The 24,610-nt window shown below is 38.4% G+C and overlaps 2 protein-coding genes across 10 annotated transcripts in view; both read left to right on the top strand.

The window, feature by feature from the left end:
* The window catches only part of nup58 (nucleoporin 58), a 51,069-nt gene extending 42,904 nt beyond the window's left edge, over nucleotides 1-8,165 (top strand). For 5 of the 8 annotated variants that reach the window (XM_055183056.2, XM_055183054.2, XM_055183052.2 and 2 more), the window contains 6 exons: nucleotides 1,570-1,688; nucleotides 1,786-1,868; nucleotides 2,031-2,232; nucleotides 6,225-6,311; nucleotides 6,999-7,094; nucleotides 7,379-8,165. In XM_055183056.2, coding sequence (XP_055039031.2) covers nucleotides 1,570-1,688; nucleotides 1,786-1,868; nucleotides 2,031-2,232; nucleotides 6,225-6,311; nucleotides 6,999-7,094; nucleotides 7,379-7,548 — 757 coding nt within the window. In that variant the 3' untranslated portion in view covers nucleotides 7,549-8,165. The remainder of the gene's footprint in view (nucleotides 1-1,569; nucleotides 1,689-1,785; nucleotides 1,869-2,030; nucleotides 2,233-6,224; nucleotides 6,312-6,998; nucleotides 7,095-7,378) is intronic. The other 3 variants (XM_055183057.2, XM_055183058.2, XM_055183060.2) reach the window with 2 other exon arrangements.
* A 665-nt stretch (nucleotides 8,166-8,830) lies between these two features.
* zdhhc20b (zDHHC palmitoyltransferase 20b) lies at nucleotides 8,831-22,649 on the top strand. Of its 2 annotated transcripts, XM_055183062.2 has the most exons (13): nucleotides 8,831-9,691; nucleotides 10,236-10,262; nucleotides 10,432-10,526; nucleotides 10,825-10,945; nucleotides 12,620-12,689; nucleotides 13,718-13,750; nucleotides 13,834-13,954; nucleotides 14,636-14,671; nucleotides 14,839-14,974; nucleotides 16,355-16,481; nucleotides 16,761-16,856; nucleotides 16,961-17,076; nucleotides 19,928-22,649. In XM_055183062.2, exons 1-13 carry the CDS (start codon nucleotides 9,574-9,576, stop codon nucleotides 19,969-19,971), a joined length of 1,140 nt encoding a protein of 379 aa, XP_055039037.2. In that variant the 5' UTR covers nucleotides 8,831-9,573; the 3' UTR covers nucleotides 19,972-22,649. The 2 variants fall into 2 exon arrangements, with proteins under 2 accessions (XP_055039037.2, XP_055039038.2); XM_055183063.2 differs by lacking the exon at nucleotides 14,636-14,671 and having other exon boundaries at nucleotides 8,836-9,691.
* The last annotated feature ends 1,961 nt before the right edge of the window (nucleotides 22,650-24,610 follow it).

The following is a 24,610-nucleotide window of genomic DNA, read 5'->3' as shown; positions in this document are numbered from 1 at the left end:
TGTTCTTTTTTGTGACGCTCTAAAACCAAAGCAGCAGATCGAAGGCACGTCATGTTTTTAATGATTTTAAATAAGCACAAGGTTTTTTCCTTATTGTGAGTTAACACAAATAAAAATACATAATTTGAAGGTTCGAATGTTGTTTTATTTTTATGACTATAACTTTAGGGTAATTTAAGGTCATCACGCGTAGTATGTTCACCGGCGCATATACACCGACGCAGCGCAGGGATGCGAGAAAATAAATGATTAAACTTATGATTTAACATATTAGGAGTTTTTTGGACATTCATTTGTAATCACTGTACTCATATAATCAACTTATCGGGCATTAGTTATTCAGAATATAGACTATAAGCGCAGCGCGCTGCTGACCGCTCAGCTGTCAATCTTCCGTTCTTCGACACTCACATTAAGTTTCATATTAAATGATAAGATATTTGTCCAAAAACAAAAGGCTAAATACTGAATACTACTCATATGCGCCTGCAAGACATTAATAGTCGAATCTGTTTGTAAGGAAACTTACATTATTCCCGTGGGAAGAGAAGAACGTTGGTAATAAAAACTTGAGGCAGACTGTGAATCTGTTTTATCTGTTTTCAGACGAAACGGCAGGGTCGGGGTACCCGCGGGTGAACCGCATAATATTGGATGTAACAGATGTAATAATAGGCTATTCACGTGTCATTTGCGTTGTAGATGCAGGTCGGGACTCAATAGACAAGAGTAAAATTCGGGTCTAACATCCAAGACCAAAATTCGACTCGTTTTTAAATGGCCCGTGCTTATTTGTGTTACAGATTTGTCTGAAGACCATTAAAGGTTTCTATTTAACTGCACGATTTGCGGTGTGAACGGGTCGGGGTCTTTATGTCAAACGGGTCGGGTGTGAAATAAAATTGCTGCTCATGTCGGATAACTGGTCGGGTGTTCGGTCAATCACAGCGGTGCGGATTATCAAACAGGACTGTGCGTGACTTTGCAACAGCTCTGTAACGCTAAACACGAGCATGAACTTGCAATGCACACTACATTAAAACGACAATGAAATATCCCAACTACGTAGCTATATAACGTATTTTTAAGAAAATATGGTTTAGATCAAACATAGAAAAGCAATATGCTATAAATATAAGGAAAAGTAAATGACAGCATGAAAATGATAAAAAAATACATGTTAGTTTACTGTAACCTATATTCTACATAAAAAAATGTACATTTATAATCATCATGGGCGCCCCCTGCCGCCACAGCTGGAAAAAAATCCTAGAGGAAACACTGAAGTTGTAAATGGAAGAATATCAAAACTCTTTGGTTGTTTTTTGGCGCAATGCTAATGGTCTAATCAGATTCAGTGGATTGTGCTAAGCTATGCTAAAAGTGGTACCGCCAGACCCCAAGATCAGCTAAATGGATTCCAAAACGGTAAAAATCAAACGTTGAGCTGGAAAATGAGTATATTTTAAAAAAAAAAGTGGAGTGTCCCTTTTAACTTCTGTAACAGTAGACAAAGTCTGTTTATAAGCAGGAAAAGTTGCTTACTGGCATCCGTCTCTCTCGCTGTAGTTATTTCAGAGATCTGGTTGAGCAGTTCGAGGTGCAGTTACAGCAGTACCGTCAACAAATCGAAGAACTGGAAAATCATTTGACCACACAAAGTAGTGGCTCTCACATCACCCCTCAAGGTTTCTAAATTAACGTCCTGTCAAACAAATAAAACGCTTTAATTTGTCTCATGCATGTGATGGTTCATCCAGTCTCCTGATGTTGTTTATTTTGCAGATCTGTCCATGGCCATGCAGAAGCTCTACCAGACGTTTGTTGCCCTTGCTGCACAGTTGCAGGGAGTTCATGAGAATGTAAAAGTAAGTCATCTCAAGTTTTTGGGCCACATCTTTCTCATTAATAAAACACAGCATTGTAATGTATTATTGTGTCAACCCTGCCTGTGAAATCCAGGTTGGTGTCTTATGTAATCATGAGATTAGGAGCATCAAAATGTGCTGACCTCCTTTTGTTCCCCGTAGACCCTAAAGCATCAGTACCTGAACTACAGGCGAGTCTTCCTCGAGGACTCCACCGACGTGTTCGAGTCGAGGCGCACAGCCTATAAGAAGTGGCAGAGCTCTCCGCACGTCACCACGGGCCCCGCCCCATTCGGCAGCGTTCCCAACGCCGCAGCCGTTGCCATGGCTGCCACTCTCTCTCAGCAACAGCAGCCGGCTCCAGGTCTGACCGCCTTCAAGTTTTAGACCTCTAGACTGATAAGATGATGAGGGAAATGATAAATAAGGCAGACAGAGAATAAACCGAAAATTCAGTCTGTTTTTAGTTTCGGTTCTTTTGATTTCTTAAACTTCGTCTCTTATGGAGATAAGGAGCAACAGGGTTCTCTAACATTTCGGTTATGTGACTACATGTGCCAACTACCGTATTTGCTGACTGTCACACCCAGAAAAACTTCTTATAATGCTGTTATTGGCCGGATATGTTTGGCACATTTCAGGTCAAGGTTTTCATTACATGGGTCTTGATTGAAGTGATCTGTTGGGAGGGGCCACCCTTTTGATCGGCTTGTACATAAATTACAAGTTTTAATGCTGAACGTAGGGTTGGATCTCTGGCTCTGATATAACAACAGCACTAATGTAGCGGTCACTAATTAAAGTAGCCATACACTTCAATATACTTCATTCACTAAGATCGTGATGCACACACAAACTAAACCGTGTTCACTTGTCTTATACACGCAGTCAGCCAAACATTTGGTGTTTTTTAAAGTGCCAATTAACATTTATAACTTCTAAAAATTTTGCTGAGGCTTTCTGAGCAATATGTTGTCTTAACTGTAGGTGGAGATAAACCGAAAGTTATTCTGTTAGGGATGAACGTGCCTCAGGTATGCTTGGGGACAATGTCATGCCTCAGGACAGGAAGTTCAGTTTTCCATATATTCAGTGGCTGCTAGCGGGTATTTCATTTGATGCGATGCATATACTAGTTACCTTACTGCTTGTTGCGAACCGCCATAATCGCTGGTTTGACAGTGCCATTATGCTTTTCACCTTGGATCCTTCACATCTCAACTGCTGTCAGTTTGTGTACTTTTATCATACGTTTATCCAGATCTTCAGCGTACAACAGGCTTGTCAATGGCTGGCTGCTTTACTTTTTCTTCCTTTTTGGGGTTTTGATTGACAGTTGGGTTTGCATACGCTAATGTATTTATATAGGAAGCGTGTAAGCTGCTGACTTGAAGGCTGTACTCGTTATGGTCATTTATTGTCTCACATTAAGCATATCTCGGAGAATGTGAGACTATTTGTGACTCTATACCTTTTCTTTGGTAACATCCTCCATCCGTCGGTAACCATGGTTGCATTTGTGGTTTCCATGGAGATGAGCAGGCGATGGCAGCAGGTCGGAGGTGTGGGAAATGGTGTTAGTTTTCTCAATCGTACTAGTTCTCGGTCTACACACATGAATCCTCACGTATTGTTGATTTTTTTGTGATGCAATAGATGAAAGTTGATTTTAAAAGGGCTTTGATGGTGTGATTTGACTATTAGCCAAAATTACGAATTTTATGACTGTTCTGCGTTCATTTGGCATCTCGTTGATTTCCAGTATTTATCTTTTTTACAGTACTACTACAATATTTTTAGGAATGGATTGTGCCGTCGTGCCTAAGAAAGTCTGGGCTGTTGTGGGTGCTTTTGCATATTAAATAAACTGTAAATATGTAGTGCGCTAAACCAATAGCATGGCTTATTTAGTTGCACAGAATATATATATACACATACACTTGCTAGTTGGGAGAAATAATTCCTGGCATTACCATTGCTACACTGCAGTATAGTCTGCTAAAAATGAATTTGTACACATCAGTTATTAGGATATTTTATTTTTCAAGGGCTACAGTGTTTCAGTCTTTAGTTTGAGTACACATGCTGCTTTAACGGACTGTTGTGGGTCCATTGTGAAGGATTGTGCCAAACTTTAGTTTACTACTCAAACTACTTTACTATACAAATGTGAATGCAGTGTTTGTGATTTTTAGCTTTTTGGTGGCTCAAAGCTGCTAATTCATGCTTGAATTGATCTTTTTCTGCTATGGCTGTTTGCATATTGCATAATATAAAAAAACTTTCCCTTTCAGTTAAGGTCTTTATGATGGCTGTAATACCTCACAGATGTATGCATTAAAAAACAGCCACACAATCACTTATCTAGTTAGTATGGGACATTACAGAACAGTGTAGTAGACCATTGCAAATATCTAATATTTGCTTTGCCTTTAATCAACTACTATTTAAACGAATGGTTTTATTGCATGTCATGCTTTTAGAAATGTGTGGCTTCTGTGTGTTGGTACAAAGCTCTTACGCAGAATGTCTGTTAATATAGACACGTCTGATTTTTACATTTCCATTCCTTGGAACACATAGGGGGCTTAGTATTTAAGTTGTAAGTCAATTCTGAAATCTAACTTATAATTAAAACATTTTATGTTCAGATGATGCTTGTTATGCATATATAATCGTGTGCCTTTGATATAGATACAGCTTTTATTTTAATCATTGTTTGAAGTGATTTTTTGGCACAGGTTGGCTTCAATCTTAAATCGTTTTGAACCGTGTTTAATGCCATTACTACTAGGAATCGTTTTTTTCCAAATGTTTGTCATGTTTAATGTCATTTGAATTGCTTTACATTGACAATAAATCAGTTTTTTAAAGAAAAGCCCTTGTCTTTGTTTCTTTTTGACTGATAATTCAGATTTTCAATTAATTGGATTAAAGGATCCATTTGAGATCCTGATTTATTTTTAATATATCATCTCTGTTAATAACAATCAAATTTAAATAAAATTTTAAACAGCTAAAAGGAAACAAGACACGAGCACGCTTTATGCATTAAGGATTAGCAGGTCAATATATAGTTTCAGCAACATTTTAAAAAGCAACTTTTTCCTTTTATGACTAAAAAAAACTAGTAGGATATTAGTATGGCGAGATGAGTTAAAACAGAAAGTAGGCAAAAATTTTAGTGCATATTTTATTACATTTGCTCCTTATATTTTATCTTAAAGAATTATTACTCCATTTTCTTGAAATAAAATCCCGATGGTTTGCTCACCCCCATGTCGTCCAAAATGTTGATGTCTTTCTTTGTTCAATCGAGAAGAATTTTTTTTTTTTGAGAAAAACATTCCAGGATTTTCTCAATTTAATGGACTGTTGAACCCCGGCGGTTTGCAGTTTGGATGCGGTTTGAAATTGCAGTTTCAACGCAGATTCAAAGGGCTCTAAACGATCCCAAACGAGGCATAAGGGTCTTATCTAGCAAAACTGTTGTCATTTTTGGCAAGAAAATAAAATATGTACTTTTAAACCACAACTTCTCGTCTTGCACCAGCCGTGTGATGCGCCAGTGCGACCTCACGTATCACGTCAAAAGGTCACGCATGACGTATGCAAAAATACCGTCCCAGTGTTTACAAGTGTGGAGAAAGAGGACCATACCGACGTTGTTGTATGTGGATTGTTACTAATATAAATATCTTTGTGTCAGTTTATTGTTTAAAATGGTCCGCAAATGTGCATTTCACATATGTGACGCGTGACATTTTGACGTGCTTATGCAATTATATAAGGTCTCGCTGGGGCGTGACACGGCTGGTAAAAGACGAAAAGTTTTCCTAGATAAGACTCTTATGCTTCGTTTGGGATGGTTTGGAGCCATTTGAATCTGAGTTGAGGCTGCAGTTTTGAACTGCATTTGAACTGGAAACTGTTGGGGTCCATTAAAGTCCATTGAAGTGAGAAAAATCCTGGAATGTTTTCATCAAAAAACTGAATTTCTTCTGGACTGAACAAAGAAAGACATCAACATTTTGGACGACATGATGGTGAGTAAATTATCTGGATTTTTTTAAAGAAAGTGGAGTAATCCTTTAATGAATATCCTTATGATAGTATATATTATATCTTTAAATTATATATGTTATAAGACACTTGATATGATGCAAAACACTCATTCATCCCTTATTCAATAGTCAATAAGAGCTGCGTTTAAAAATGCATTATGAGAATGAGCTTCTCATTAGCCTGTGTTTTATCAACCATTAAGTTTGCATCTAATATATGGGATAGGAACATTGTGAGCTACAGTACATTGTGCATGAGAGTAAGTTCCTCTGCTCTTTCTCTCTATCCCAGGAGCACAAGCGCCTGGCTTAGGGGCCAGTTTTGGCACTTCCTTTTCATCGGGTATTGGCAGTAGCATGGGCTCATCCAGCCTTGGAGGTACATCCTATAATATACCTCTCCTCTTCCTTTTTTGGATCATTTATTCTTAATTTTGAAAAATAAAAAACTTTATTTTGTAGTAGTAATTATCCCTTCTTCAAATCCACAATTTTTTCTTTGTTTTCTAATATGTAAATGTAACTCATCATTACTACCGTCATTCCCCTGCCATGTACAAAAGAGATTGCCCCTGTCCCAAATGGCACCCTAAACTCTCACTGTTTTACTAGATAGAAGAAGTGCACAACAATGATGCATATCGACCAAAAGGCGGGGCCCTTAGCACCCTTTTGAAACCTAAAATGACAAATGGGACACTATGACAGTGGTTCTCAACCTTTTTCACTTCACTCTTTCAATTTTTTTCCAAATGAACTAGAGTTTGGAATGACATATTCACTTCTAAAATGGCCAAAAAAAGAAAAATTTTGCTGGTTGCTTGTTTTAGCTTATTTTAATGCTTGTTTTGACTTGTTTTGAATAATTTGAGGCCCCTTGAAAATCTGCTTTGGCCCCCAGCCCCCCGGTTGAGAAACACCACCCTATCATCTTGTAAACTTATAAGATACACACAAACCTGAGATCCACAAGTCCACATTAAGTGCGCCATTTGGGACAGGGCCATTGACTCTGGTGTACATGTACTAGTCACAGGACCTAAATGGCCCTTCTGTCTCTCGGCAGCATTTGGTAGCGGCCCTGGGTTTGGGGGTCTGGCAACAGGAGGTTTGTCGTTCGGGTTTTCCTCTAGCAAGCCATCTGGAGGGAGCCTGAGCGCAGGTGTGTTCTTTAGCACCCTCCTCTGTTTTCCCCATATTCATCGATACTAACCATAACTAACTACTCGACTATTTTAAATATCAGCTTTTCTTGTGTAAAGCTGTCATGACTTTTTAATGACATGGACAGAATCACTAAACGTGTTTGAGTGTCATTTGCTTGTTTGTGAGATGTTAACAGCTTTGGCATGATATTACTAAATGCTTAGTAATGCTTGTGTGTTACAGCCAAAAACTAAGATAATGTTTTTACCATCAGCATTTACATTTTTCTTTCTTTGTCAGGATTTGGAACGTCTAACACCTCAGGCTTTAACTTCAGTAATCCAGGCATCAACGCATCGGCTGGGCTCACCTTTGGGGTCTCCAACACACAGACTCCAGGCTTTGGGACAGGAGCACCCATGTTACAGCTCAAAAAGCCCCCAGCGGGTAACAAGAGGGGAAAGAGATAAAACAGCATGTTGGTATGGGGTAAAGGGAAATGTCACGAGGTAAAGATGACGTATGTCTAAGATCTTTATTTTTATATATATATACTGTATATGTATGTGTCTGTATATATATATTTTCTCTGTTTGATGCCATTAAAAGGATATTTAGGATTGTTCTGTTTGCGTTTCCTTTTACCCTTGTGACTGTGCTGTGTCTCTATTTTTGTTTACCATTGACTCTGGTTAAGATTGTATTAAGATGTAACTGACTGGACCAGTGTCAGATGAGATGTATAAGATCTAACGCAGCGTGTGTTGTTGACCTGCACAGATTTCAATGTAGATGCCCTTGATATTGAAGATGCTTATGAACTGAGTTTACCTGTGTGTTTGTGGCTTTATTTTCAACTCCATATTCTGTGATTGTAAATGTTATCACGTAAAATTGTCATTTGTTCACTGCTAAATTGTACCAAATAGATGCCACTTGTATAAGAATGTTACATTTGTATACGCCATTTTGTTTCCGTATGTTCTCATTACCAAATCATGCTGAAGTTTCTATACTTAGGCAAACTTTGTGAAAACAAATATTTTTCGACAGACGTGTTTGTTATTAAAGAAAGACAGCGACCATGTTACATGCGTCACTTTTATTTTACCCAACCCTTAGCATAAGTGTTTATTTTATTATGTTGGCTTTGAGTAAAGCCTACATACAGTTGTTGCACTTAAACTTTTAATTATTATTATTATTTTTTTTTTCTGAGACAAAATTCGGTCTGATCTGACAAGGTGTGATCATGCTAGCTTCATGTTAAATAATGTTAGCTTCATGCTAAGTCATGTTGGCTTCATGTTAAATCCTGCTAGCATTGTGCTAAGTCATGTTAGCTTCATGTTAAATCACGCTAACTTAATGTTAAATCACGTTAACTTCATGCTAAATCAATCTAACTTTATGTTAAGTCATGTTAGCTTTATGTTAAATCATGTTAGCTTCATGCTAACTTCATGTTAAATCATGTTAACATCATGTTAGCTTCGTGCTAAATCATGTTAGCTTCATGTTAAATCATGTTAGCTTCAGGTACATTCATGCTAGCTTTATGTTAAACCATGTTAGCTTCATGCTAAGTCATGTTAGCTTTATGCTTAATCCTGCTAGCATTGTGTTAAGTCATGTTAGCATCATGTTAAATAATTTTAGCAATCATGTTAGTTTCATGTTAAATCATATTTGCTTCATGTTAAATCATGTTTGCTTCATGTTAAATCATGTTTGCTTCATGTTAAATCATGCTAGCTTCATGCTAAATCATGTTAACTTCATGCTGCAATCATGTTAAATCATGCTAGCTTCATGCTTAATCATTTTAACTTCATGTTAGCTTCATGCTTAATGTTAAATAATGTTAGCTTCATGCTAAGTTGTCAAACTCTACTCTCAGACTAGGCTTTCTCAAGCCAACATAAAGTTTGTTCAGACAAACTTTTCTATCTAGTTTAAAAAAAGATGCTTTTAATAAGTGTCCCTTTCACTTTCAACTATATCAAAGTAACAAAAGTTTGTTTTGCGTTTATGTGTTTGGCAAAATCCTTTGATCCAGTGTGATTTTCGATGCATTTAATCTATTTTATTTATCATCAAACCCATGCTCTACCAATTTGATCCACAGGAACCCAATCTTTTCCAACCCCCATCTATATAGTTGTTTAAATTACAGGGTTGCTCAATTATTAGTCCTACAATAACAAAATCCTATTTAATGTAGTTTTACAGACTTTGCTCGATAACGTTTACTTAAACCTAATTAATATTCATAAGCTGCCACTTCTTCATTCGCAAATAGAATGGCGCCTAGTTGGCACCGTCTGCTTTTCAGCAAATCAGAACGTCAAACTGGGTGAACGTCACACAACTTCATCAATATTCATAAGTTCCTATCTGTTAGGACAGCAAATGGGCGGCAGCGCAAAGGCGGGGCACGGGTGGACCGATCTCATCCCTCCTTTCCCGTCTTTTGTAGTCAAGGAAGAAGAAAGATGGCGCCTACACATGTACTGAGATGCTGCCAGAGGGGTCTGGCGTGGATACCGGTGATATTTATTGCCTTAGTTGTGTGCTGGTCATATTACGCTTACGTGGTGGAGCTATGTCTACGTAAGTGCTCTTTATTATCCCTAACCGGGCGGCACGTGCCGGCCGGAAGTCATTGGTGTGGAACGCCAATGAAGGATTTGTTTACATGAGCAGGCTAATTAGCTTATTGGTTTTCTACTGAAAACAAACTAATAAACATAACAAGGCGAATGGTTTTGGTGTCATTTTCGAGCATATATTATACGCTAAGTCCTGACTAAAAATAAGTGGACACTGCTGACTAACTTACGTTGTTTAGTTACAGCTGATTCCTGTTCGGTATGCAAATGCAGTGTTTACAAATAGCCACCTGCAACAAGAGGAACGGTGTATTGTGTTTTTTCAACCAATGAATTGGGTTTCTTGTCCTGTACAGGTTTTCACCCTGTTTACCACTATTGAAAATTGAGAAATAATATAATTAAGTGGCTTTAAAATTGCTAGCATAACTATGTAAATAAAGCCATAATCTATTCAGTTGCCTTGTGAGTCACTCCTCTGTACGTGTCTGAATGGATATGCCTTCATATGTCACACTATAATTTATGTTTCTCTTTCTGTTTAGTTACTATTGTCGACACTGGGGAAAAAAGTGAGTAAACTTTTTTCACCCAAACTTTATTGCAGTTGTGTTTGTGCTGACCGCAGTATGTCTGGTCCAGAGAGGCTGCATTAGTAATCACAAACACAGACTGATTTATACATTGTCTGGCTTCTCTGCTGGCTTTTGGTATTAACTGTACTATCTCTTTTATTTGCAGTCATCTACCTTGTTGTCTTTCACTTGTCGTTCATCATGTTTGTGTGGTCTTACTGGAAAACCATCTTTACAAGACCAGCCAACCCTTCCAAAGAGGTACAGAAAACTGTTATGTTTGCAATGCCTCCAGACAGTTATTTCAGTCATGCAAATGGGGAAAGACAGATCCTTCTGTAATATAATAATGTATAATACAACAGATCTATGACCAACAATTAAACCTGACATAAACTGTGCCGTAACTTTTGTTTTTAAGCTCGAACACCTTTTATCGAGATCATTTTAGCTACTGCATGCGCACAGGTTGGCAAGCATATATAGCGTCCACCAAAGTGTTGCTTATTCATAGTAATAGCAGTGCTCAATCCGGTTATATGTAATATCTTTGTCTTAGTTCTGTCTACCCAAAGCTGAGAAGGAGCAGTATGAAAAGGAGCATCGTCCAGAGACCCAGCAGGACATCTTGAGGAGGGTAGCCAGCGGTCTGCCCCTTTACACCCGCACGGGAGCTGGAGGTCAGAGACTCAAATATCTGCAAATATTACCCACAATCCTTCCTTCATCTGCTTAACTACCAGACATTGGCAGACACTGATTTAGTCTTTTTGTTGACCGAGAAGTTATAAATTGGAAACAGTTGTTCACCCTGATTAACTTCAGTATATCTGCACGAATAGGCTATTTATAGACTCATAAAAGTACTTAATAGATAGCTAAGATCAGCACCATCACTTATGGTACATTCACACAGGGCGAAAGCGTTAACGCTTCTCATTTACTTTTAATGGGTGACGTCATGCTTTGCCGAACTGAATTGTGGATCCATCAACGTTGGCTCACTGCTGTTGCTCACGGCAGAAGTTGAACATTTCTTAACTTTTTAAGCGCCAACGCGTGTGTAAGCCAATCAGATTGCCTTATGCAAATAACCTATTGCGAGCCAACCAATTACGTTTAAGCAAGACCGGAGCATGTGTTGCGGCCACTGTGATTGGCTGTTGGCCACGCTTTCACCCCGTGTAAATGTGCCGTTATGGTGTTGCCTCTATTGATTTATGCGAATTAAAGGATAATTCCGGTATTTAACACTTGGAGTCTCATTTCTGGTTTGTTTTGGATGAACTACAGTGATGAACACTGAAATTTTGTCATTAAAACAACACTTTGCATTCATTTTCAAAACTGTGCTACTCGAGTGGTTCGTGGTGTTCGTTGATGATTAAAAACAAATATATCGGCGCAATGTATGATTTCAATACCTGTTATTTGCTATAATGGATCTATTTTTTCAGATACCTCACAACCGCATATAAACTTCCACTCTATAGTTGAGTCTTTAGCGTTAGCACACTCCCGACCACTTGATGGCGACAACCACTTTCAAAATCAAACGGGTCCTCCAGAATTCACCTTTCATAATCCATTTTACATGTAAGGATTTTTGAAAAATTAGATATTTGTTTATTTCGCTACTCCGAGGGCACCTTTGCTCTGCTCACGCTAGCCTTCTGAGAGAAACCGAGCGAAAAAACTACAACCACCACATGTAAACAGACCCCTTTTCCGTTTCCGGCCGCGGAGTGATATATCAGCGAGCAATGAGTCTTCCAAGAGAAGTCAATGGAATTTTACAAAATGCCAAATAAAACATGACAGAAACTGTATTTCGCTACACTACTTGTTTTTAATCATCAACGAACACCACGAACCACTCGGAGAGTAGCACAGTTTTGAAAATGAACGTTAAGTGTTGTTTTAATGACATGTTTGTGCATGACCCTTGACTTCCATTCTGAAGCAGTCAAGAGACGCTTCTAAACGAGTCAAAAAGTCAAGACACGACCCATTGTCAAAATGTTAGTGTCCATCACTGTAGTTCATCCAAAACGAACCAGAAATGAGACTCAAAGTGTTAAATACTGGAATTATCCTTTAACATTTATTTTATATATTGATAAATCTTCATAAAAGTCTATGAAGAACCCTTCTAATGCTCTTCCACAGATATACCTGCAAAAAATGTTTCCACCTGCTCCTGATTTTCTGTCTGTCCACTTTCATCTCTAACTGTAATTGAATTTTGCCATGTGCTACAGCAAATCTTATTGTGTCCTGTGAGAGTGCAGACCTTTATTATGGTTTTCATCAATTCTTATTAAGTCTTGACTTCTTCCTTTGTTGTCTTGTAGCAATCCGTTATTGTGACCGCTGCCAAGTGATTAAACCAGACAGATGTCATCATTGTTCTGCTTGTGACATGTAAGTGTCCATAACACCTGTCTAGATATAACAGAGTAGTACGGTTAATTAAATGAATAAATTACACTAAAAAATCACTTCATCAGTCTGTTATTCATTATTATGCAACTTCACATATGGGTGATTCTCACGAAATCCAGACTTAGAAGGTGTCCAGCATCAGATTTTTTAAAAAAGCCATTGAAGCCAATTTTTTTTGCACATATAAGATTAAGGTCTGAACTTACTATAACCATTATTTTTTTGAGGATTTAAAACATATTTCCTATAGAATTATTTACATTTTTTAGATTTTCATTATCAAAAATTATCATTACCGCAACATATTACATTAAATATATGCATTTGTCTCGGTAATGAGAACTTAAACGTTGTCTAGGTATTATGATAAACAAAATTTCAACTTTTATCTAGAAAGAAATAATAAGAACTGCTTACCTGGTAGCCATCTTGATTGTCACAGTCAATTATGTCCCTTCCAACATTTTTTTTTTTTTTTTTTGAAAATGTTAGTTCCTTGAGGGCTTAAACAATAATTGAAAATTGTTGTGGAGGATAAGAAAATTTTTCTTGGACACATTTATATTCCTAATTATTGTCTCTACATTTACCAATGATCACCAAATACCACGTTTCTTTACTGTAAATGTTTATAGTATAACATGCACAAGTTTTTTTATTTTTTAGATATTTTATTATTAATATTTCCATGTCAAAGAACCCAAATCCAGTCATGGACACGTTGCGATAATGAAAATTTTCCCCTTAAATGTGGAAAAAAACTAAATTGGTTTGTATAATGTCATTTGAAATCATGTGCAAAATAGTACATGAATAGATGTTTGTAACTTTTGCTTTTTATTTTAATACTCGTACTTTGCATTTACTTTTTTTATCAAAATATTTCATGACACCTCATTAGTCTAATTTCGTGAGAATCACCCAAATGCTAAAATGCATCATTCAATGATATTCAAGGCAGCCTTGTGCAATGCTCAAGATCTCAAACATCATTACTTTGTTAAAAGGTGTGTACTGAAGATGGATCATCATTGTCCGTGGTGAGTGAGATATGAGTTATTGACGCTGACATTTTGATTGGTTGATGAACATCGTGCTCACTTCTCTATTCATCTTCCCGCAGGGTGAATAACTGTGTGGGTTTCTCCAACTACAAGTTTTTCATCCTGTTCCTGACCTACTCACTTATTTACTGCTTATTCATAGCAGCCTCCGTCCTTCAGTACTTCATAAAGTTCTGGACAGTGAGTAGATTTATTTAAGGTCTTAAATGTCAGCTTGCGTGTACATAAACTTGTTCACTGCCATTTAGTATAAAGGTACATTTGAATGGACACATGATCTCCTAATATAAATATGTAGTTTCCTGTCAGCATTTCCTCCGCTAAATGACTCGCAGGCCGTATTTGTCTATTCATGTTAATTGTTGGCGTATTTCCTATCTGCCTGCTTCCAGTCACCTCCTTCCGTCAGTGTTACTCTTCCTTTCCTCATTTCTGTCCCTCTCTGTTGGGCAAACACCCATTTTGTTATTGTCCTAGGTCTGTTTCACACTGCACAGACAAGCAGTACATGTTTATTTTGTCGCTTATTAAGTTTTTAGTGTTTATAGAGATTATATGGAGATGCATCTTCCAACTTGTTTATGGATTAACTAGATCTCACCATAAATATAGCCATAGATGCTGGAATGACGTTAACAAACAAATACATTGGATGCTAAAGGATACTCAATGTGTAACCGCAAATCACTTGATTTTCTGCATTGTCGCAGTAACACTGCAGTGTTGTGCCGCCCATGCATGCGATGTGAAACAGCCCTTGTAAGACATTGTAATCTCTCCTTGCCTCTGTGTCTGATAAGCTTCTGCTTTCCCGCTGTGCTTTCCGCGTGTCTTAACAGTCTGTCTCTGTTTGCACTTAAGCTTTGCCGGAGGAAATCGGCAGAAAATTGTCCAAAGGTAATCCCTCACAGTGTTGTGTTCGATAAACGTGTCAATGTTAGCAATAGGTTACGATAACAATGTTTTTGTTGTCTTAACCCCCGTGACCTGGTCAGCTCGTGTCGGTGCAACACGTTGCCCATGTCCTGCCCATTGTTGATTTTTGTCTCTCTCCCTTCTCTCAGAGTGACCCGACAGAGTCGCCGAACGCCAAATTCCATGTCTTGTTTCTCTTTTTTGTGGCGGCCATGTTCTGCATCAGCATACTTTCGCTCTTCACTTACCACTTGTGGCTTGTGGGAAAAAACAGGTCCACCATAGGTAACGCACATAATTTTTACCTCTCTGTATCTTTTGTCAACATGTATAGTTAGATAGATTCACGTTTCTGCTTGTTCCTGAACTGAGCATGCTGTTATAGTTACCATAGCAACAATAGTGGACTTGCTATGCTCAGACAGACCTCGATTTTGGTTACCTGGTAATTTACATTTCCGCCTGTTGACCAAGTCATTTATTCAGTCTTTGAAGCAATTTCTGGCTCATTTTCCTACCTGTTACTAGAAAACTTGAAGCATATACTACCTTATGAACTGTATTGTTTTTTTTTCATTAATTTCAATTAGCTTTTTTATGCATACCCCTGGGTCCCCTTACATGTAAGTCGCCACATCGCCATGATTCTACAGTAGCCCTAAACCAGAGGTGCCCAAACTCGGTCCTGGTTGGAGCTAAACTCTGCAGGACACCGACCCTCGAGCACAGAGTTTGGGCACCGCTGCCCTACACGGACAAACGTGTTTTGTTGCTACATGGTCTCGGACGATGACATGTTTGTCATGTGGCGGCTACTGTAGCTTCTCTATACGTTTCGAAAGGGAGGGGTGAGCTATGGACTGATCAAAATAAAGCACACTCATTTAAACACCTGAAGGGGTTAATGCAACACAAGTTCCTGTGTGTAGATTTTTAGCGGCATCGAGTGGTGAGATTGTGAATTGCATCCAACGGCTAATGGTGCTTTCACACCAGATGCAGAAAAGGAGGCAAAAGCGCGCTATTCGCACGTAGTTGGAAGCTTGAACGTAAATTCGCCATCGTGGGAGGGGCTTATATAGCTCAAATTGAGTAAACTTACCAGATTGTTTGACCTCCTCACTCACTTTCTTCCAAATAAGATCCTTTTAATTCCTGTAAAAGTACAAAGATGTCCTGTGTAGCGATGATGTTTGTCCTCCATTTTTGTTTTGTTTTTCTGCCTCCGCTCGCTTCCTGTAATCACGTCACTGCTAGAGCAAGCTATGGTTGATTAATGTGTCATTCGCTTCGCGCCATTAGCGCTTACCGTGAGGTAGGATCCCTATTCGCGTCTTTGCATTGACTTAACATGTAAATCACTTGCCCTTGCCGCCTCTTCCGTGTCTGGTGTGAACGCTCCATTAGCCGTTGGTTGCAATTCATAATCTCACCGCTAGATGCCGCTAAAATCTACACACAGGACCTTTAAACTTGTGTTGGATTAACCCCTTCAGACCTGATTTTTCAGGTGTTTAAATCAGTGTCTTATTTTGATTGGTTGATCAGCAGTGGACGCAGGGACTGAAGAGGTTAATGCTAAATGTAAAAGACCGCTTCGGTGACCAGTGCTCAGTTATTTCATGTATGGTGATGCATTTTTCTGCGATGTTCTTCTACATTCAGAAGCGTTCAGAGCTCCTGTCTTCAGAAATGGCCCTGATAAAAATGGATTTTCCCTGGGATTCAGTAAGAACATTGCTCAGGTGTTTGGAGACCAGAAAAAGTACTGGCTGCTTCCTATCTTCACCAGGTGAGTCTGAAAGTTTTTAGTGGTGCATGCAGTTATCACTTATAGTAATGCTCATCCGTATTGATAGGCATTTAAACAAAGACTTATGTGTTAACTTTGGCACATAACAAGTTTGACATGCAAATGACATAGCTTGTTGAGGAGCCTTAAATCCATTAGGTTTATTTTTAAGGATGAACACACATTGTTTTTAGAAATGAGAGTACCACCATAGAGACTTCAGGGTGGACAACAACTGTGACAAATCTATACAAATCTGTTGTAATCTGTTTGTTATAGTCAGGGAGACGGCTTTTCTTTCCCCACACGGCTGGTGACTATTGATCCAGAGCAGCAACACACTGAATGTCTTCAGCCTGAGGTGTTGGATAAAGGGTGAGATGCCTTTACACTTGTTGCATAGGGACAGTGTTTGTGCAAAACTAACTTCAACTCCATCAATTCAGAATAACAGTAATGATATTTTCTCTCTTCCCTAGTGCTGTTGATGGATGTGTAGAGCAAGCCAGCCTTACGAGCGAATCACAAAACCGCCTGCTCGCCAATGATTACCACAGTGAAGAAGATCACAAGGAGATTGATGTGTTAAAATCTGGTACGTATTACCATACTGTATGTCTTTATAGCAAATAGAAGTTAAAGGTGCATTGCGTAACTTTAAGTAGGGTCTCTTGACAGAAATGCAATATAATATACTTGACTATATTCTCAGTGGTGTTTAAAGACCTTATAAACGGACTATGTTGTTTTTAATGTCTTCGAATGAGTCGTTTATCTACATACACCATAGAACAGGGTTTCCCGCAGCATATTTCAGTTAAGGCGGCCCGCCTAAGCTTGGAAACCCTACCGCATTAACTAGGCCGTCCAAAAAAAATAAATAAATTGCTGCACGAAAGGTCGTCAAGTGCATCTCGGAGAGTAGCACGTACGTGCATCAAACCGCGAGCGGGGACGCACGCCACATGGCCGAAATGAGAAAGACGTGGTCCGGACCGTCACTGTCTGGAGGATAACTAGCCAGTTGATAAAACATCTCGGAGAATAGCGCAGACGCGTTTGACACCGCGAGCGTGCACGCGCACCACACGGCCGAAATGAGATAAAGATGTGGTCCGTCATGTCTACAGTATAGCCAGCTGATAAAACGCGCGTCCTTGAGAACTGTAAGTGGACTTATGTTTTGGGTTTATTTAAGCCTGTTATTGTATTAGTCTATAGTTTTTGCAATTTTAAAGTAAGTTAGCTGGTGATTTTGTTGTTTGAGCAACCTGCTAGCTAGGTTTCACGTACCTGTTGATTAGATATGATTGTTGCTCACTTTATTTATGTGCATTATATACATGCTACAGTAGTTACACTCCTTTAAGATAATGTAACTTATAGTGGGAAATAATCAGTTTTTACAATTTTTGCGCTATCTATCATTGTTCGCCAGACGTTCTACAACATCTTTGCTTTAGTTTGTGTTCATTAACCCTTTAGTTTCACTTCATCACGCAGCTATTCCCATTAGAGGTAAAAACATTTAATTCATTAATAATCTAGTATGTGTTCATTTTTTGTCATAGTTTCTTCAAACTTAAGTTTTATTTGAGTGTTTTAAAAATAAATATTTTATTTATTTAAATATTTTAATTTTTATAATAAATACACCACGCCCCTTTGATTGCCACGCCCTCTTCTCCGCCCACTCGCCCAACCCTACCACCTTAACTAACAAATTTTCTGCGGGAAACCCGAGAGGCATCCAGCTGCAGCCCCGCAGACTCACTTCTTGCTAGACACCAGTGGCTGGACACCAGTGGATGGACAGCTGAAGTCATTTCCGTATCGTCATTCACTTTTCAAATTTGACGCGCCATGCACATGTCAGCGGTAAGAAAAAATAATAAACTGTCGATGATTTATCGGTCATGAATTCAAATGCACAAACTAGCTAGACAGTTTTAGGGGGCAGGAATGAGGTGTGGTGTGCACAGTGTGCAATAGTTTATTTGGAACGGTTCATGTTTTATTTTCTCTTGAAATCGGGACTTCCCCCACAACCTTACGGGCCTGACTGTTGCATCTTCATTCTGATGGTCAGATTTGTCTAATTTTACTAAGATGTGTGTAATTTCCAATAAATATTGCAAAACCACGAAGTGTTAATTTGATTTGCATTGTTTGGTAAAATGTCTGATCATGTCTATGTATATTTTAAACACAGAAGTGGTTACATAAAAAAAAAACGGTGGTCAATTAACATGTAAAGTTACAAGTCTGTTGTATTGACAAAACGTTATATTCCATTGATCTGGCTGAATTTAAGTCACAAAAAAATAGTGAAATGATCTGAACAATATATATTTTCAAGGTGGTTCTTGTGAATGCAGTTTGCATGAATTATAATATTAAGCATATTATTGAGAATTTTTTTAATGTAAAGAGATATGATAAAGATCATATTTCAATTTGCACACATTTTATATTATATATTTTAAGTCATTAAAGTAAAATGACAATACGGAAAAGACGTGTGCAATTAAGCCTGCAAAAAATGTCTATCCAGAGTTGAAAATCGAAAATAAATATGCTGTCTATCCAGATATGAAAATATAAAATAAATATGCTGTCTATCCAGAGGTAAAAATATGAAATTAAATTGCTGTTCATCCAGCGGCGAAAAAGGAAATTAGCGGCTAAACGGAAATGACGTAGGTTGTCTATCCACTGGTGTCCAGCCACTGGTGTCTAGTCGGAGGTGAGTCTGCGGGGCTGCAGCTGGATGCTATTGGGAAACCCTGATAGAAGTCGCCATTTTGTACCGGCATGGTAGCCTACAGTAGTTTTGTCACTACCTTTTCTCAGACGATGACATGCTTGTCCTGTGGCAGCTACTGTAGCTTCGCTATGCATTTTGAAAGGGAGGGGTGAGCTATTGACTAATGGTGCATTCCCACCAGCCACGGTAGAGGCGGCAAAAACGCGCTATTCGTGCATAGTTGGACGCTCGAACATCATTTGCGCGTGAAATTCTAGTCATTCGAAACATTTACGGGGAAATTCGCTTCATGCGAGGGGCTTCTGAGACTCCGCCACTACGCTCACTTCCCGTAATCACGTCACTACTATAGCAAGGTCCTGATTGGTTAATGCGGTGCGGAAATTTGTCGAAGTTCAGATTTTTCAACTTGCGTGTTTCCCGTGGCAACGCTTATTCGTACAGAACGCGCCATTCGCGTCACGCTTACGGCATGTACCGCGCCGCAGGATGCCTAATTCCATCTTTGCATTGACTTAACATGTAAATCACCCGCGCTTGCCGTGTCTACCGCGTCTGGTGTAAACCCTGCATTAGTCGTTGGTTGCAATTCACCATCGCGCCAATAGATGCTGCAACAAAATTTACACGGTGGACCTTTAAAGCATCTGAGAATTAACCTTACTTTCTTGCTTTCCAGGTGAAAGTGAGGCTGTTACTATCTCCATTGAGAGCGAGTCATAGCCACATGAGACTGCTTCAACTTCAGCACCGATCGATTGATTCTCCCTAGGAACGAAGCTGGCGATGGGTGCGTCCCCTGTGCTCTCGTGCCTTTGACTCCCAGTACTGGGGACTGTTGATGAGAATCGCAGCCATCAAAGCTGATGCCTTAAACTTTTTTGCTGTGAAACCCTTTGCTTATGGAGGGGCCCACATTACAACCGTCCTTTACATCAAGTCCCCGAACGTCAGTAGCAGCGTCACCCGAGATTTGCACGACTCTCTTTGCAAACTGGTTTGTTGCTTGCACAGACCCTCAAGACATGCATATTCCTCAACCTTGCATGTGAATTGAAAAAGTGTTTACCTAAAAATACAGCAGTGCTGCTCCACAGCCCTCAGTCAACCCAACGCAGCTGCCAAAATTTGGTACCAACTGCTGTTTACATGAGGGACAGACACAATCATGACTTCTTCTGGATCTATGTTACTGAGTATGAAATGGTGTGGGTGCTGATGGCGTCAGGTTCAAGACTGGAGAGCACAAGATAGCTGTCTACAGTGTTGGAATGTATTCCTTTAAAACTCCATTTAATCTTTTTTTTTAAGGATGGAAACACAGCCGTTCGCAAAGTGCAAAAGATTGTGATCAGGCACAGGATGCCTGCAAAAGACTGAAACTATCTTTGATGTTTTCTAAAGCTGTATGGTAACGTTTTATTGTTTTCTGATGTGAAATCTTGGCCAGTTTTCATATGCCAAATAAAGGGCTTAATACCAGAGCTCGGAGATTCACAGGAGTGTTTACAAAATGTTAGTAATACCTCTCTGCTTTGGCAGTGTAGCTTCAGTGTCATCTTGGAAACCAAATGAAACTGTGGTGTGACCTCGACTCAACTTTAGGTTTACAGAACTGGCCAGCAGGTGGCACTATTGACACTATTCATATTAATTCATATTTTTGGTGGTCTTGTGTATTGCATCACCATACACTCAATCCGATGTTTTTTACCATAATTTTTTCTTCTATATGTGAATGTTGTTGATGGCTCTTCTTGGATTCTTTAGATGCAGAATATACGTTCTTAAATGCCTTTTTGGCAAAGCGATAAAAGTGATATGTTCGTTTATATTTGTCGTAATTTATCCTCGGTGAACTTTAGTCCAGTGTGGAATAATTGTGCCCGTCTGATGTGACTCGTAGTGTGATCTTAAGTGGAAACCGATGTGTGGAAAGCCGATGTGTTTATGTGCTACAAAGTGAAATGCAGTGATTGCTGCCTTATGTGCTTTGTGTTCTGAAGTATCTCCAGAACCGCCTTGACAAATCAAGTCAAACCACCAAGCAAACAACATTGTGTTGATGTTGTAGAGCATTTGAAGGTTGATGTTGTTAAGCTTGTGTCATTAATTCCAAGCAATTCCATAGCGGCATTTCTGGAAAACGTTGGTGACCTATAGTATGATTTTTAAGTATTGTCAGATTTAAAATCGGTGCTTTTGTTCTTAAAGATATTTGTGACTGTTTATGTTCTGAGAAAATCTAACATGAATCCACTTCATCTCTGCTCGAACATTGTTTTCTTTCTGCTGCTAAGGATTGCATCATGTACAAGATATTTCTGTACGAAATGGTTTAGCAGGTTTTATTGAATGCACATAGCGGTGTAGATGGGTTTAGAGATATATGTTTAGTTTATTGTTCTTTGGGGAAAGTGTATTTTAAATTATTGCAAGGGATGCACAGATATAGACGGTTTCAGCAGTAACAACATAAACAAGCGGCTGTCGCGGTCCGCACGTAACTTCCGGTAAAAGCCGCCAAGAATAAACAACAACAAAGTTCTTTAAACGTAGTTTATTTATATAACAAGCATAAAAAACAACACATAGATTACATAGGAAACCAAAACATTTGTTATTTTCGACGAGGCATTTGTTCAAGAGATCAGTTTAGCAACTAGTCAGACCATTAAAAAACCTAAACCGGAAGTAAAGTTCGGATCCAGATGTGTATCACGTGCGTCCGATGAAACGTCTATATCTGTATTGGCAGATAAAAGCACAATTAGAAAGTGATTGTTTAAAAACATACAATCAGGCCAAATTATATCCTGGAAAAAATGATTATTTTAAATTGGATGCTTGCACTTTTAGGATTTCAAGACAAAATAATTTAAAACAAGGCATGAAGAGCAAAACTGAAGGTATCAATCAGTATCAGAAAACGTCATTCTATTAAATATTGGTATATTTGGCACAGAAATGTTGTATCGGTGCATCCCTATGAATAACAGAGCCTTGACATCATATATAAAAAGCTGCTTTGTTGATGCCTTGACTCTGCCTGAAAGCATGGCCCTGAAACCATTCTTACGTTATTTACCGCAATTCATTACCTCTTTCATTACCTTTTATACTGAATAATAGAGGAGTAAACATAAAGCCATAATGAAATATATAAAACTATTGTTGTTTTTTTATTATTTATGCATTTCTGTTACAAAATACCTTAACTGCATGTCAAGTACAATTATATGTTTGATCTACTTGATGTGCTCGGAGGATTTGTTTATTTTGTTAAATTCATGTTACAGATAATGTAAAACAGAATGACATTTTTTATTTAACTTTATTATTTTGTTAAGGAAGTACATGCTTATATGTAAGAAGAAACAATAAATGTTCTTTTATATCAACCTGTCTACTGTGTAGTCCATCTGCTTTTATACTGAACGAGTATGTACTTGTTTCTTTTACCCTGACCCCTGACCAGCGCATTAGCACTGAGGCCATTCAACCCTTAAAAGTTTAGCATGTTAAATACGCTCCTCTCTCACTCCTTTTTTTAGTTAATCATTTTTACTTTGTAAAAGTGTATATGGTTATTGTCAATCTTTTTGTGAACTTTGATCATTTTAAGCTTGTAACCCTTCCAGTAATGCCTTATGCTATTTTTACACATTTTTTAAAGTCGCAATATCCATTTTGATATGTGGTGAGAAATGTAAATGTTAGAAACTTAACATTAGCACAGCACATTATCAAACCTTATTACATACTTGGTTATATTCCAGGTGATTTCAGCAAAATTGATGAGATCTTTAACCGGGCAGGATCAGAGGAACACATCAGAGGAATTAGACATTATACTTTGGACACTTTATGAGCATCATCATGCCATTATAACAAATGTTACATGAATCATTTCATCTGGATAAAATATTGGCTTTCAAAGAATGTTGTTCCATAAAATGAACTTGGATTTATCTTTTATGTTATCATCAATCTGCTTTAAGATCCCCATAAAATCAAAACTGACCATTCTTACTTTTAAAAGAAATAATGTTTATTAAAGCAATTTATCCATATGAGTCTTTTTTTATTCCTGTTCCTCTTATAATCTTTAATCAAAATCAGAAAATTTACTTCCACCTGTGGTGATCCTTCTCTGATGACGTCAGCTATGGCTTGGGTGCAGCATCCGTTAATCTCTGTTAAACTCTGCTGAGAATAAATAACAATGAAGTACTTTAAACGTAGTTTATTTATATAACTCTAAATAAACAACACGTAGATTACCCAGGACACCAAAACAAACATTTGTTATTTTCGACAATGTATTTGTTCAAGAGTTCAGTTTAGCAATTAGTCAGCCTAGGAGCAGCCACCAGCAAAAAAAAAAGAAATCGCCGCTTGTAAACACAAGATTTCACAAGATTTAAAGGACAAGTTGGGTATTTTACACTTAAAGCCCTGTTTTCAGATTGTTTATGATGAAATAGAACAGTTTTGACTGAAATTTCGACATATGCGGCTTGCCCAAGAATTTTTGAGTGTTTGTTGTTTCACCTCCCACCTCTATAATGGCTGAATAGGTGCACTTGAACAATCCTTCCTAAAATGCATTAAACTTTCGTTTACAAAGACGTGAAACTCACTGAGTGGTCAGGGGTGTTCACTGATATGCTCACACAAAAATCGCTGCAAAAGATGCTTTCCAACAGGTGTTTTAGCATTCGTTGTAAACTTGTGGACCTATTTTTCCAAACGCCTTACACCCGTTCATTCTTCCGTTGAGAGCTTGAATAATAGACACTCCAGCCCAGTTGGTGGCGATAATCCACTTTTGCCAATTGCAAGAATACAAACAAGGTTCCCGGCGCGGAGTAATACCGTACCTCACAGCACATCTAATTCAAGTCAATGGAGTTGGACAAAAACTATGATAAAACTTGTTGGAATGCGTCTTTTGCAATGATTTTTGTGTGAGCATTCAGTGAACACCCCTGACCACTCGGTGAGTTTCACGTCTCGGAAGTTTAATGCATTTTAGGAAGGATTGTTCCAGTGCACCTATAGACCCATTGTAGAGGTGGTGATATAAGAAACACCCAAAAATTCTCGGGCCAGCATCATATGTCAAAATTGCAGTCAAAATCGTTCTATTTCATCATAAACGATCTGAAAACAGGGCTTTAAGTGTAAAATACCAAACTTGTACTTTAAGACATAGCTGTATCCCATCTAGCAACTCCTGTTTGAACTTTAACATAACCTAATATTAAAAACTAGGGATGCACCGATACTTTTTCTAAAGTACTCGTTAAAAGTCCTCCGATACAGGGGATCGATACCACGGTCTGAGAAATGTCTATGT

The sequence above is a fragment of the Misgurnus anguillicaudatus genome, chromosome 25, assembly GCF_027580225.2.
Source record: "Misgurnus anguillicaudatus chromosome 25, ASM2758022v2, whole genome shotgun sequence".
NCBI classification, from domain to species: domain Eukaryota; kingdom Metazoa; phylum Chordata; class Actinopteri; order Cypriniformes; family Cobitidae; genus Misgurnus; species Misgurnus anguillicaudatus.
This window is presented reverse-complemented; position numbering and strand designations above follow the sequence as displayed.

Excerpts from the sequence above, each read along its gene's own strand:
- zdhhc20b (XM_055183062.2), top strand. The coding sequence starts at position 9,574 with ATGGCGCCTACACATGTACTGAGATGCTGCCAGAGGGGTCTGGCGTGG. Across the intron at positions 9,692-10,235 it reads CGTGGTGGAGCTATGTCTAC|TTACTATTGTCGACACTGGG; the intron begins GTAAGTGCTCTT and ends CTTTCTGTTTAG. Across the intron at positions 17,077-19,927 it reads GATTGATGTGTTAAAATCTG|GTGAAAGTGAGGCTGTTACT; the intron begins GTACGTATTACC and ends CTTGCTTTCCAG.